The following is a 12802-nucleotide window of genomic DNA, read 5'->3' as shown; positions in this document are numbered from 1 at the left end:
TTAAATGGCAGTAGCACTTCAGCGCCCTCTAGTGACCACCAGGAGACATTAACCTTCCCTCAAGATAGTACATGTTACGGCCACCTGCCACATGCAGACATAAAACATATCATCAGTTTTAACGAGCTTTAAAGGGGACATATCATGCAAATTCCACTTTGTTAGTGCTTCTACAGGTTAATGTGGGTATCTGGCATGTCTACCAACCCAAAAACTCTGGGGAAAAAACACTCGCGCGTTTTGTTATAGTTCCTCTAAGTCAGAAAGCCATGCTTGAGCGACTCGATACGCTTCCTGGGTATTGTGTCGTAACAATACACTGGAAGTCTCCTACATGGTCTTGGCCCCCCCCCCCGTCCCGTCCCGTCCCCCACACTCGCCTTCCGGTTTACACGGAGGCAGCGAGCAGCGCAGCGCCGTTCCCAAGCACGCAGCCGGGCTGTTCACACGGGACGAGCATTTCTCCGCTGGTCAGCCCGCGATTCACTCACATGTGGCATTTGTCTGGATCGTTGGGACTGGGAGGCTGCAGCAGCTGCTCGGGAGCGACCGCTCGCTCTCCCGTGCGTGAGCTGGAATTTGTGTCAGCGCCACACAGCAGCAGTGTGGAGGACTTCCGCAGTGTTCAGCGCTACTGTAACCCCCGAACCCCGACATTCAACGGGTACAACAACAAGCGGAGAAAGCAGAATCGCGGGCTGACCTTATATATACAGTCTATGGGGCTGACCAGCGCGGAGAAATGCTCGTCCCGTGTGAACAGCCAGGCGGCTGCGCGCTTGAGAACGGCGCTGCGCTGCCTCGCAGCGGTCTTCCACACTGCCAGCTGTGTGGAAGACTTCCGCAGTGTTCAGCTCTACTGTACGCCGGGTTACAGTAGTTCCGCCGGGTTACAGTAGTTCCGCCGGGTTACAGTAGTTCCGCCGGGTTACAGTAGTTACGCCGGGGTACACCGGACGCGGAAGCGCCGCTGCGAGGCAGCGCAGCGCCGTTCTCCAGCACGCAGCCGCCTGGCTGTTCACACGGGACGAGCATTTCTCCGCTGGTCAGCCCCATAGACTGTATATATAAGGTCAGCCCGCGATTCTGCTTTCTCCGCTTGTTGTTGTACCCGTTGAATGTCGGGGTTCGGGGGTAAATGATGGTCTTCATAGCCCCCCACCTCTCTTTCTCTCTCTGTCTGTCTGCTTGTGTGCTTGTAGTGGAGGGCAGAGGGGACATTTAATTATGTGATTGGGAAAATTAAAACTCCAGGACAACAAGGGAATACAAAGTATGGGATGCATATTTGATAATTTATATCATATAAAATATGTAATTTATATCGTTTAAAATCATGGGGGGAGAGGGGGGAGGGGGGAGCTGGCTCATTAGCATTTAAAGGAACAGGCAGTCAAAACAGGTCGCTCTGTGGAGGGCTGTTTTATACAGGGTAAAAAGGAGCTGTTTTAAATGATCCTTGTGGTATTTTGACCAAAGTATGTTACAGACATTTCATTAAGACCCCAAGGAACCATATCAACTTGTGGTAAAATGGGCATGCTATGTCCCCTTTAAGACATTAAACTTCCGTTCTCTCTCTAATCTCCCTGTGAGATTAGAGAGAGCTGAATTTCTACAGTGTTTCTATATTTCTATATATCTATATGTGATAAATATTATATATAAATAAATATTTGTATTTATCTAAATACCACCAGTAGTCTGGCCCCCTCTAGTGGCCACCGGGTGACATTAACCTACAGTCAACTACCTACAAACATGTCAGCGGTCTTTACAAACTTTTAGATATTTAGGGCCTAGCACCTCCGGTGGGAGGCCCTATTGTATTTCGAAGGATTTGTATTTCCCTTTTGGGGCTTTTTCAGAGCCTAGACATGCTCAAATTGTTACCAAAGTTTGCAGGGAATTCAAAACCCCAAAAAGTAATTGTATTCTGGAGTAATTTGAAATGGCCGTGGAAAAATGGCTCAACAGCGCCATCTAAGGAAAAGCCCCTCAGTTAGCTTTCACCGATCTTCACAAAAATCGTAGCCCAGGTGTATCATGACCAGACAAACAAAAAAGGTCAAGGTGCAATTGGAAAAAAGCAACAGGAAGCCCGCCATTTGGACTTTAGTGGCCATATTGGCCATTTTCCACATTTTTACTTTGAAGTACTTGTCCCAGGGCTTTCATCAGATCAACTTCATATGGAGATGCGTGTCATCACAACAAGATGGAGATGAAAAACTACCTCAAAGATCGATTTTTCGTCACATGGTGTGACCGTGGTGTGGCATCTAAGTTTGATTACACGCCATCAAAACACGAGGTTCTGTATCTTGGACATACATGGTCCAATCGAGTCCAAACTAGACATGTAAGACAAGAGTCCCGGCCTGATGACATCTACATAGAAATCATGACTTAAAATCACAGCGCCCCCTGGTGGCAACAGGAAATGTCTTGTTTTTGGAACGTCTTACACTTGGAGGTATTCCTCCTCACCCACTGCTCGCAGCCATGTCAAACTGTATCAAACGGGTCTCAAGACATTGATAATGAAGGCATAACATTACTGTGACTTTTCGTCAAACGCCATAATAGTGGCGTGGCTTCAAATTTCATCAACTCGCCGTGACACACAAAATTACTGTTGGAGGTTCAACCTCCCTCAAACTACATTTGTGTAGCAACAGCCCCCCCCCCTGCAGACATTCAGATGGTTTTAAGGAATAGGCGTGGCAAAATAACTGACTAGCGCCCCCTAAAGTGCAGCCCCGGCACTACGATTGGCCGACATGTTCAAAAATCGATAGGGACATGTGTCTTTTCATAACAAACAAATAAGTCTCTTGGATAGATATGCTAGACCAAACAGGAAGCCCGCCATTTTGACTTTAGTGGCCATTTTCCACATTTTCCACATTTTTACTTTGAAGTACTTGTCGTAGGGCTTTCATCAGATCAACTTCAAATTGAGATGAGTGTCATCTAAACAAGATGGAGATAAAAACTAACTCAAAGATCGATTTTTCATCACACGGTGTGACCGTGGCATGGCGTCAAACCGTGTAAACATTGAGGTGTGGCGAAGGATCATCCTTCGCCAAAGGAGACGATGTTGTCATAACTACAGTGTGCATTGTCCTATCACTGCCAAACTTCTGTCTCATGATCAGAGATCAAGCCTGAACAGCTCTATGTGTCAATATTTCCTCAGTGTCATAGCGCCACCTACTGATTCACCATGAAACAGGAATTACTTTGTGAATCCACTCTGCATTATCCTACCGGACCCCAAATGCTGACCTATAATCACAATCCAGACCTGCACAGCTCCATATATTAATATTAGTGCAGGGTCATAGCGCCACCTACTGATCAGTGTGATAATTAAGCTGTTGTAACATTGTCCAATTGACACAAAATTGCTCATGCTACATCAGAGCCCCTTCTTCAACAGATATATTAGTATGTATGTAATAATAGTGATGGCGCCACCTACTGGCAACAGGAAGTAAGCTTTGTTTTACAACTATCATTCGATTTACATAAAATTTTCAAAGTGGGGTGTGCTATTTGATAGCGTGGACCGTAATGAGCAATTAGCAGGCAAGGATCAACATCACATGACGGACGCAGGAAGTGAAGCGTTTGTCCTTGCCGCAGTGCGCAAAACGCATGCAACGTGGAGACGTGCACTTGTTCAATGATCGCTCTCTCCACCAACCGCAACAGGCTTCAAATTGCCTGTGCTCGGGCCCGTTAGTGCTACAACGTAGCCCTACTTCTAGTTGTTATCAAATAATGTTTGTGATTCTTTGTGAAGTTCCATCACCACTGACGAGTAGCACACTTCAATAACTTCACACAGCACCGAACTACAGGCAGGTTCATCACTTCATCATAATTGAAGCTGTTTTTACTTTACAGATCTAATGGGATCTTGGGCAGTTGGGTGCAGAAGATGTCACACAAACAATGTGAGTATGAAAATAAAAACTGTAGAACCTCAGTCCCAGATGACAAGTGGAGCTGGACACAAACATGCCCTTTAGCTATCAGCAGGTAGTTGTCAAGACTGAAACTGCTAGTTGGCTTTTTTCACTTTATATCAAATAAAAGGTATGTAGTTAGGCTAGAACTGCAGGATTTAATTGGGATACCTATTCATAATGTAAACTTATGTTGAGTGGAAATAAAAGTAAAATTGGAAAATGCATGAATTGGAGTAAATTCATTTACAACTGACACCAGCTCCATTTGCTGGTTGAACTCCACCTCACCTGGGTCTGAGCAAGCAGCTCTGGTTCATTAGTTGGGAACTTGGTTGGTTTTAGTGAACCTCATGATCCCTGTAGTCTGACCTTGTGATGACTAGAGGACTGACTTGAAACCATGGAGTCTTGTTATATTAGCTCTATCTGATTTGGTCAACGTAGAAAGCTTCACCCCATGTATGTTGTGCATACTCATCTTATGCTGTTCTGTCGTCTGCAGGTTCTGATCGCTCTCTGAGATCCGACTGAACGCCAAGATGATGGTTGACTGAGGTGAGAATTCAGAGAATTGCAAAATGGCTTTTGCTGGTTCAGTGATGTCTTTAACAAATGTCTGACCTGAACTTGTAATGTGGACAACATTGTTGCTGAGTGACCTGCAAACTTGAAGCTTAATAGACCAATCACTGACTTGTAATAAGGGTATTTCTGTCTCTTCTCCAGGAAAAGGCTGCATCTCTTGGGCTGACCTTGGTAAGTATTTCAAAGTCTATGACAAAGTGCCAATGTTGGTTTGATAGAAAATATTGACATGAAAATCTGCTTAAATGGACCACTACCTGTGATGACAAGATTCTGCCAAATGATATCTCTTGATTATACCTTACCGTTCCATATTTCTCTGAGGTTGTGGTCTAAAACAAATGTTTTGTTACTTGATACCTGGTTTTATTTTAAAAGACTTGTTTCTTTCCACAGAAAGCAGATGTAATGTCCTCTGGCCCTCAGACAGCCTGATGTTTTACTCTAAAGGTAAGTACAAGCCTGCTAGAGTACAATATCTGAGTCGTGATGATATCAAATAGATTTTATTGTTCTGGATATTAAAACAAAGCTGCCTCTTTTTCAGATTCTGTGGTATTATGGCGACCGGAGTTTGACCTGCAGACAATTTAATATCTCTTGGCAAATGTGTTTTCAACATTGTTGCAATAAAATACTCAAAACGAAATATTGATGTTGTTTTTTTGGAAAAATATGGAAATTGTGTTTTAAAGTATAATTGACTCAACTACAGAGCTGGTCAGTGATTGGAAGTCTTCATTGTGCCAGAAATCAATGATAAAATGCAATGTGATTGCAAAAATGTAAACAAGACTCATTTTAACTTAAGTAGGTTACTTAAGTCAGTTTGTAGGGATTATGCAAAACCTCAACTGATAGCCATGAAATAGTGTGGGGTCAGGCATGTCTCAAAGAACCCGTTACATTTGTGTGGATCTGGGGTATTTGATGTAACGTTAGGAAGTTTTTTTGCCTCTTACTGATCTCAAAAGAATTTGGCTATGGGGTAATTTGTCTGATGTGTGGGAAATGAGATTATTTTTTTTATATTGAATGTGCTTAGTTTTTAATCAGTTACAACCTAAGCCTTAAGCTCATCTATTGAATGGGCCTTGTTTTTCTGTTTAATTTTCATGTGCACTTTCAGGTTCCAGCTTTCAATTATAAAAATAGACATGGCAAGAAATCAACAGCATGAACAAATGCGTGATTCTTAAACTCTTCAAGCTAACAGCTACTCATAATGAACCCAACAATAAATCAAGGTCAAATAAAGACAGTAGGCAAACTGATCCCTTTTTTTTTATTGCGGAGAACATTTCTTGAGCACGTGCTCGTCTCTAGACTTCTGAGGACACACATTGACATGATTCATTCTCTAACCTTTACCATTGCAACTAAATACCTAACCTGAATCTACTTATAGCCCAAATCTACCTCTAACTCTAAAATCAAGTCTTAACCCTCAAACAACCCATTGACTGTGAGGACCAGGCAAAACCGCCCCACAATGATGAATTGAACCAAGATGGGCCATTATAACTAGATAGACATGCACACACACACACACACACACACAGAGCTATGCTTCAGACTTTACCTTGACTTCCATTCATAATGGACAGCCTAACATAATCCTTCTACCTTAACCTGACAACAATCCACATCTGATCTTTAACCTTAACCAGGAACACAGAAATGAAGTTTGGCCTCATCAGGACTGAGTTTTGGTCCCGTCAGGTCTACTGGTCCTGACAAGGTCAATGTTTATACTGGAAAAGACCTACAAATTTGTACACACACAAAATCACATATTGATTAACAGACATTTTCTGAGATAAGATTGTATGTGTGTGGGTGTATTAGCTTAAAAAATATGTTCCAGTAAAAAACATACAGGAGTGAGAACTACCATTAAGGCAGTTTTAGTATTTCAGCCGGTGTTTATGTGTCATTTCGCTGAGCAGTGTTTCACTTCGCCCACCCTTGTGGTCTATTTGCGGGTGGCAACCGACATCAAGGTGCATTAGCGCCATCTACTGTTTAAATCACGATGGTTGACAAAGATTAAAATAAAAGAATTGTGACGAAAAGAAGAAAGAAAATTCACATAAAAGAAAATAAATCACTACAAAGGCATGAAGTTGATTGTGTGGTTTTATTCTAATTAGACATCAAAGCCGTGTGAGAGGTATATAGGCCGTGTGAAAGGTATATAGGCACACACAGCTTCATCACTTCAGTCACATTAACCTATTGTGAGGAGCACTTGGCTAAAATCTTTGCGTGATTACAGAGATTAACACTTTGTTTCTAAAGATTTTAACATTTTGCCGAAACGGACATCAGCTTCCCTGGATCAAACCTAAGTAAGTTGAATTTTTTCCAGCTGACACTTGTTGAATTAAGCAGATTAAGTATGTTATTACAATGTTGTTACAATTTGAGCTTGATGGGAGTAAAACGTTGAGAAAAGATATTTTCATGTGTCATTAGTAGTTTTATCTTCTATATATTTTACTTAGTGTACAATGTGGGCATGATTTTGAATCGTGAACAATAAATATGTAGATATAGTGTTAGGAGTATAGTAATAGAAGAGAGAAATATTTATCGGCCTGTAATGAATCTTTGATTGAAGCAGTACTTTTAGTATTGGCTGATTTTCAAGATTAAAACGACTGAGGTTGATGAACTGGCTGTAAACATTTCTGCTACATACATGGGAACTGTCTGTTTGTGTGAGAGCATACGTGGCTTTGTGTCTAACTTCCTTCTTTTCTATTCTCCTGACAAGTCTGAAAAATCAACAGGAGAACTATTCTGTCACCATGTCTCAAAACAGTGAGTTAGAAATCAGTGTAGGAGACCTGATCCCCTCTCCCACTACACAGTACCAGGCACAGACAATCCTGGGCAATGGCGTCTATGGAGTGGTCATCCAATGCAGGAATGTGACCACCGATGAAACGGTGGCTTTAAAAATGATCAAAAGCATGGAAAACATTGACTGCGCCAAGGAAGAGGAGGTCACCCTTCAAGCCATGAAGGCGCTCCACTCAGACAGGTTCAACATCGTCAGATTCAACGAGTCATTCACCTACAAGGGACATTACTGTCTTGTGTTTGAGCACCTGGATATGGATCTGCAGAAATTCAAGCAGATCAGCCCGGGTCAACACCTTCAGCTGAAGCAGATCCGCCCCATTCTACAGCAGGTTTGTTTTTTAAACTCAAGCTCTTACACTAACTGCTTTGTAGGGTGAAGGGTAAACTTGGTCACTAAAATGTGTCTGTTATAGTTGTTGTTGAGGAAATAACTCTGTAGCTCATGATTATTATTATGTTTTTCACGATTTCAGCTGGCTACATCCTTGGAATTTCTGAACAGTGCAGGGATCATTCATGCAGATTTGAAGCCAGATAACATCATGTTGGTGGATCATGTCAGGAAGCCACTCAAAGTTAAAGTCATTGACTTTGGTTTAGCCTTCGATGATCCTGAGGAACAGATCGGTGATCTCCTCCAGCCTTTGTGGTACAGGTAGGTAACTGACAGCACATCTGTATACCTGGGACAGCTGTGTTTGCTGTAATTAATTAGACAAGACCTGTACGCTGGCATGTCAGGTTTATGTCTCAGAAAGGGACAGTAACATATTGACAGTAACAAGGAGTTTAGTACATTTTAAAACCTCAGTAATATGTTTGTGTTTCTTATCCTAAGATCTCCTGAGGTTCTGTATAAAGAGCCTTTCAGCGGGGCCATCGATGTATGGTCTCTCGGCTGTATTGCTGCTGAGCTGTCTACGGGCAGACCACTGTTCCCAGCCTCTAATGAGAATGAATTGGTCAGTATCTGCACTTAAATCACAACAAACACGTACAGTTCTGCCGTGATGTTTGTGTATTTTTAAATCCACACACTTGATTATTATAGTGAGAGGGTTTCCAGTAGAAGTTCACTGATTTCTACTATTTTACTAATGAGACAAATCAGAGACACTTCATCCATATGTCTCAGTAATAGAAGTGCACCTGATGTACATGATCAACAATGTAAACTTGAAGTTAACTAACTCTCACAATGTTGTGTTTTCTCCACAGATGAGGCAATTTGCGTTTGCAATTAGAGATCCAGAGCATGAAGGAAACTTCCTACCTCATGCGTTCTGGCCAAGACGCTGGATGGAAGCCAGATTTATGGTAAGAAAGTAGTTTACAACCACTTAGCTGGCTCCACTAGCTCACTAATTATGGTGTCTTTCCTTCAGTCTGTGTTTCTTTCCCCTGTGCCATCCACTGCAAACTATCTCAATGAAACAATTCTTCATTTCAGTCAATAGTTTCAATTCTCGTTTGTGATCAACAGCCTGGATGAATTTATAACAGCACAACGTTTTCATAATCCAAACACGAGGACATGTAACAATGTTGGTTTTCCTCATCTTGTTAAAGGGGACTCATCCGCTCTGGGTAGAAGAGGTCCAAGCTGAACACTGTGACCTGCAGTGCTTTTTGGACCTAATGACTCAGATGCTGATGATGAGTCAGTTAAGAAGAATTACCCCCAGCAGAATTCTGCAGCATCCTTTCATCACGATGAGCCACCTTCAGGGTTCATACAGAAACAGCCTCTAGTAAGTTTGTGCTTAGATGGTCTGTGTAAGTCTGTGCTGATAGACATGGGTACAAAATATCAGAGATATAAGGTGATTAAGGTGTTTGGCTCAGCAGTTTCATTTGTCTTCCAGTGCGAAGTCATGTAAGGATCTGATGGACATCTGTCAGGATCCGAGCTCTGACGATGGAGGACATGGAGACCAGGTGATCCTTCAAATGTCCCTGAATGAGGATGCCTCCAGCAGCACTGCCAGCCCAGCCAAGGAGCGCAGCCCTGCTGGGATGACAGATGAGAAGCATTCAAAAATGAATGCAAAGCGTGGCAACAGGTGAGTGTTTGAAATATCTTCCTGTCTTGATCATTTTATATTGTAGAAGAACAGTTCAACATTTTGGTAAATATTCTTGTTTTTTGCTCAGAGTTTAATGGGAAGAATGATAAAACTCTCATTAACTATGGATCTGCAGCCAAGTGCAGTTTAGAATGTGCATTTTTAGAAATGTCAAATCACTGCTTTAAGATCAAGAATTAAATTATTTTCTTATCCACATCACAGACCAGAAGACTCCCAAGCAATGGTGAGAAGGAGTGAACGACTGGCAGCCATTCGAGGCACAAGTGGGCAAACGGGACCAATCAGGTGCCAGAGGAGGAGAAAAAGACACAATCCCACAGCCAATGGCAACCCCTCGACGAAGAAGACAAACGTGAGCCTCAGAAACGGACGGACCTTGTGAGAGGCCACAAAATGTCAGAAGCTGAGGGACGAAGAGGAGGTGCCAGTGTTGGACAAAACGTGACGGACACAGGAAGTGAAGCGTTTGTCCTTGGCGCAGTGCGCAAAACGCATGCAACGTGGAGACGTGCACTTGTTCAATGATCGCTCTCTCCACTAACCACAACAGGCTTCAAACTGCCTGTGCTCGGGCCCGTTAGTGCTACAACGTAGCCCTAGTTAAATATTTAAATGGAAGCGGTACTGTAGCGCCGTCAAGTGGTAACCACAACATACAAACAACAATATCAACAGTATTTACAAACTTTTAAAATTTGTGGTGTCTTATTTAAATTATTCATTTAAAGCAGTAACCATGGAAACTGTTCTGCCTGATGCAACATTTAGTCTGTGGCACATTTTCTGTTGTATTTAGTTTATTTTAAATCTTATTCTGACATTTTATTCCCCCGGACCTCTGACATGTGATTGGACATTCTTGTACGTCTCTGACTCTGAGTTGAATTCAGTTTGCTTGATCTCAATGTCTCTAATGAAAACTGAACATTACATTAATCCAGGTATGATTTATTCATGAGCTTCATTGTTGTACGACTCATGGATTTGATCGTACACGTGTTTCTGTTGGTGACAACACAAGCACATTCTGAACCGTTGATTACAGATTTATTTTCTTCATTTTTAATGGTCTGAAAATATAATTACACATGAATTAGCCAACATCCTATTCAAGCAAGGCTGAGACATGTAATATAATGGAAACAACGAAATGACAAAGTTCTGAGAGGGTCACTATATACAGAGATTTTATATATATATATATATATATATATATATATATATATGTATATAATAAAATGGCGATGACATTCACATCATTTTCATTTTTAACATCATATATGGCATCCGATGAAAGTGAATTTGAATATTTCCAAATGATTCCCTAGCTAGGATCATGCATATATACACTCCATAACCTACATTTGTAAACATAGAGAATAATTTCCATCATGTGGGAATATCAATGTGTCGTATTCAGAAAGACGCACTCGTGGTCGTGAGTTTACTTTAAATGTCAGTACACAGCGTAATGCTTTGCTAACGTTTCAAATCTGCATGTCTCCTCAGTTCTGTCACAAATATTCATCTCAGATTTTCCACATTTTCATACAATGTTGCACCAATGTCCATAAATGTGAGAATCCTGTTCATCCTGTTGTCCTCAAACACCTGGAACTGTACAGACCATGGAAATAAGGTGTAGGATATTCAACTTGGCATTCGTGTCAGATCAGTCATGTAAAATCATTTGCGAGAGATGTCTACAGTTAATTATGGAGTTTGTATGATCTTCGATTACTATATTTTTGATTAGATGTTTGACCTAAGATGTCATGTTGAGTATTGAAACTGGACTCTTCACACTAGTGGCGGCGGATTATTACTTACACACTGACATGAAACTGACAGGATATAAGGACAAGTTCCATTCTGGTGTTGCTGATGTTTCTGGCTGACAGAGAGCGCTGAGTAAGCAGATCTGCTCATCAAAGATTCATCCTCCAGGTTAGTGGGACAAAGGGCAGAACAGCACACAGGACAAACTGATGCCTTTTCTCTGCCTTTGCAATATTCAGGTTTTGCACAGAGACGTCTACTCTCTTGTCAAATATGCATGTATACTTTTTAAAAATTTTATTTAGAAAAGGCCATGCTTTCCAATAGAAACCAGCAGGATTGTATTCACACATTGATGTGTGTCTTTGTTGAAAATCCAGGGCCCTGGGGTCCAATGTGCCTAATAAAACATCACAACATGCTCGATACACATTCTGCAACACATGCACACAACATTTCACATTCATGATCACAATAGCTTAACATTTAGGTCACATATAGAAAAATTAAATCGAAACATTGCAGCTTTTTTTTCTGAGTGACAATTAATACAATTTGATTTGCACAGCTACATAATCTCTTTTTTCTTTCATTACTTAAAATAGGATATACAGTTTATCAATATTCCAAATCCACAGAGAAGCTGTTCTAAAGAAACCGATTAGTTTGAGCTGTGTTAAGATTACGACTGTGGCAGTAGAACGAAGCAGATTAGAAAAAGCTTCTACAAGTTTGATAAAAAAAATATATCTAATGACTAAGTGTATAACGTGATAAAGATTTGATACTGTCTACATACATAATGCATTAGCTGCTCTGAGGTGATATAAGCCTTTGCTGAGGATGTCCATCCATTCTGTTATGAAGCTACAGTACCTGTCCAAGCTTTACTTAACAGTGAGTGGGGCTAATAGAGGGAAAATATTAATGCAATAACAGGCTTTTTCCCCCCATGGCAAAATGACCTTTTCAATCTATCACACGCCTCTTAAATCTCCTACTGTATGTAAAATAGCTTCTATTGATTTGCAGAAAATAATCCAATGGAAAGATACTACAGTTAATGATTACTTGAGGCAGGAGAATCACAGCCGAGAGTTTGTGTTTAGGTTACATTCAGTGGGAGGTGGAGGGGTACGCTGCTATGTTTCATCAGAGCTGAGCCTCGGAGCCCCTGTGGACAGCAGCAACCACAACACGGCTCCTGTGTGTCTGGAGGTTGCCTGTCCAGTACAGGGTGCAGGGGGGAGGCTTAGAGAAGGGGAGGCATTCAGTGAAGGCCTTGGAGTGAGCGTGTGAGGGTGGGGGGGTGCTGCAGGGCAGAGGAGGGGGCGATGACCCAGTTCACTGTTTGGCTGTATCCCCTTTCTTTAAGATAATCTGCCGCTGCCAGGGGGCCAGCTTGGTCTCGTCGTAGCCGAGGGTCCGCAGCCGCTCCTGCTCCGTCTTCTCCTCTATCGCCTTGGCCTGTTTGACCTTCTCCTCTACTTTTCT

The 12802-nt window shown here is 41.9% G+C and overlaps 2 protein-coding genes, 1 long non-coding RNA gene and 2 other non-coding genes across 9 annotated transcripts in view; 4 read left to right on the top strand and 1 right to left on the bottom strand.

Moving 5' to 3' along the window:
- The first annotated feature begins 4527 nt into the window (after nt 1-4527).
- On the top strand, nt 4528-5217 carry LOC118111220. The gene is made up of 4 exons (XR_004697061.2): nt 4528-4538; nt 4710-4739; nt 4965-5018; nt 5116-5217. It is a non-coding gene; the product is annotated as an uncharacterized LOC118111220 (long non-coding RNA).
- LOC118111721 lies at nt 4575-4641 on the top strand. Its single transcript, XR_004697138.1, has one exon. It is a non-coding gene; the product is annotated as a small nucleolar RNA SNORD78 (small nucleolar RNA).
- LOC118111708 lies at nt 4823-4895 on the top strand. Its single transcript, XR_004697126.1, has one exon. It is a non-coding gene; the product is annotated as a small nucleolar RNA SNORD47 (small nucleolar RNA).
- A 2164-nt stretch (nt 5218-7381) lies between the features above and the next one.
- On the top strand, nt 7382-9911 carry LOC124851949 (homeodomain-interacting protein kinase 3-like). Its single transcript, XM_047340165.1, has 8 exons — nt 7382-7522; nt 7571-7768; nt 7913-8094; nt 8278-8401; nt 8658-8756; nt 9009-9190; nt 9305-9502; nt 9731-9911. The coding sequence occupies exons 1-8, from the start codon at nt 7382-7384 to the stop codon at nt 9909-9911; spliced, it is 1305 nt and encodes a 434-aa protein (XP_047196121.1).
- Nucleotides 9912-10559: 648 nt separating this feature from the next.
- Nucleotides 10560-12802, bottom strand: part of espn (espin) — a 40028-nt gene continuing 37785 nt past the window's right edge. For all 5 annotated transcript variants that reach the window (XM_035160378.2, XM_035160381.2, XM_035160376.2 and 2 more), the window contains one exon: nt 10560-12800. In XM_035160378.2, the coding sequence (XP_035016269.1) occupies nt 12653-12800 (148 nt within the window). In that variant the 3' untranslated portion in view covers nt 10560-12652. The remainder of the gene's footprint in view (nt 12801-12802) is intronic.

This window comes from Hippoglossus stenolepis, chromosome 6, assembly GCF_022539355.2.
Source record: "Hippoglossus stenolepis isolate QCI-W04-F060 chromosome 6, HSTE1.2, whole genome shotgun sequence".
In the NCBI taxonomy this organism is placed as follows: Eukaryota; Metazoa; Chordata; class Actinopteri; order Pleuronectiformes; family Pleuronectidae; genus Hippoglossus; species Hippoglossus stenolepis.
This window is presented reverse-complemented; position numbering and strand designations above follow the sequence as displayed.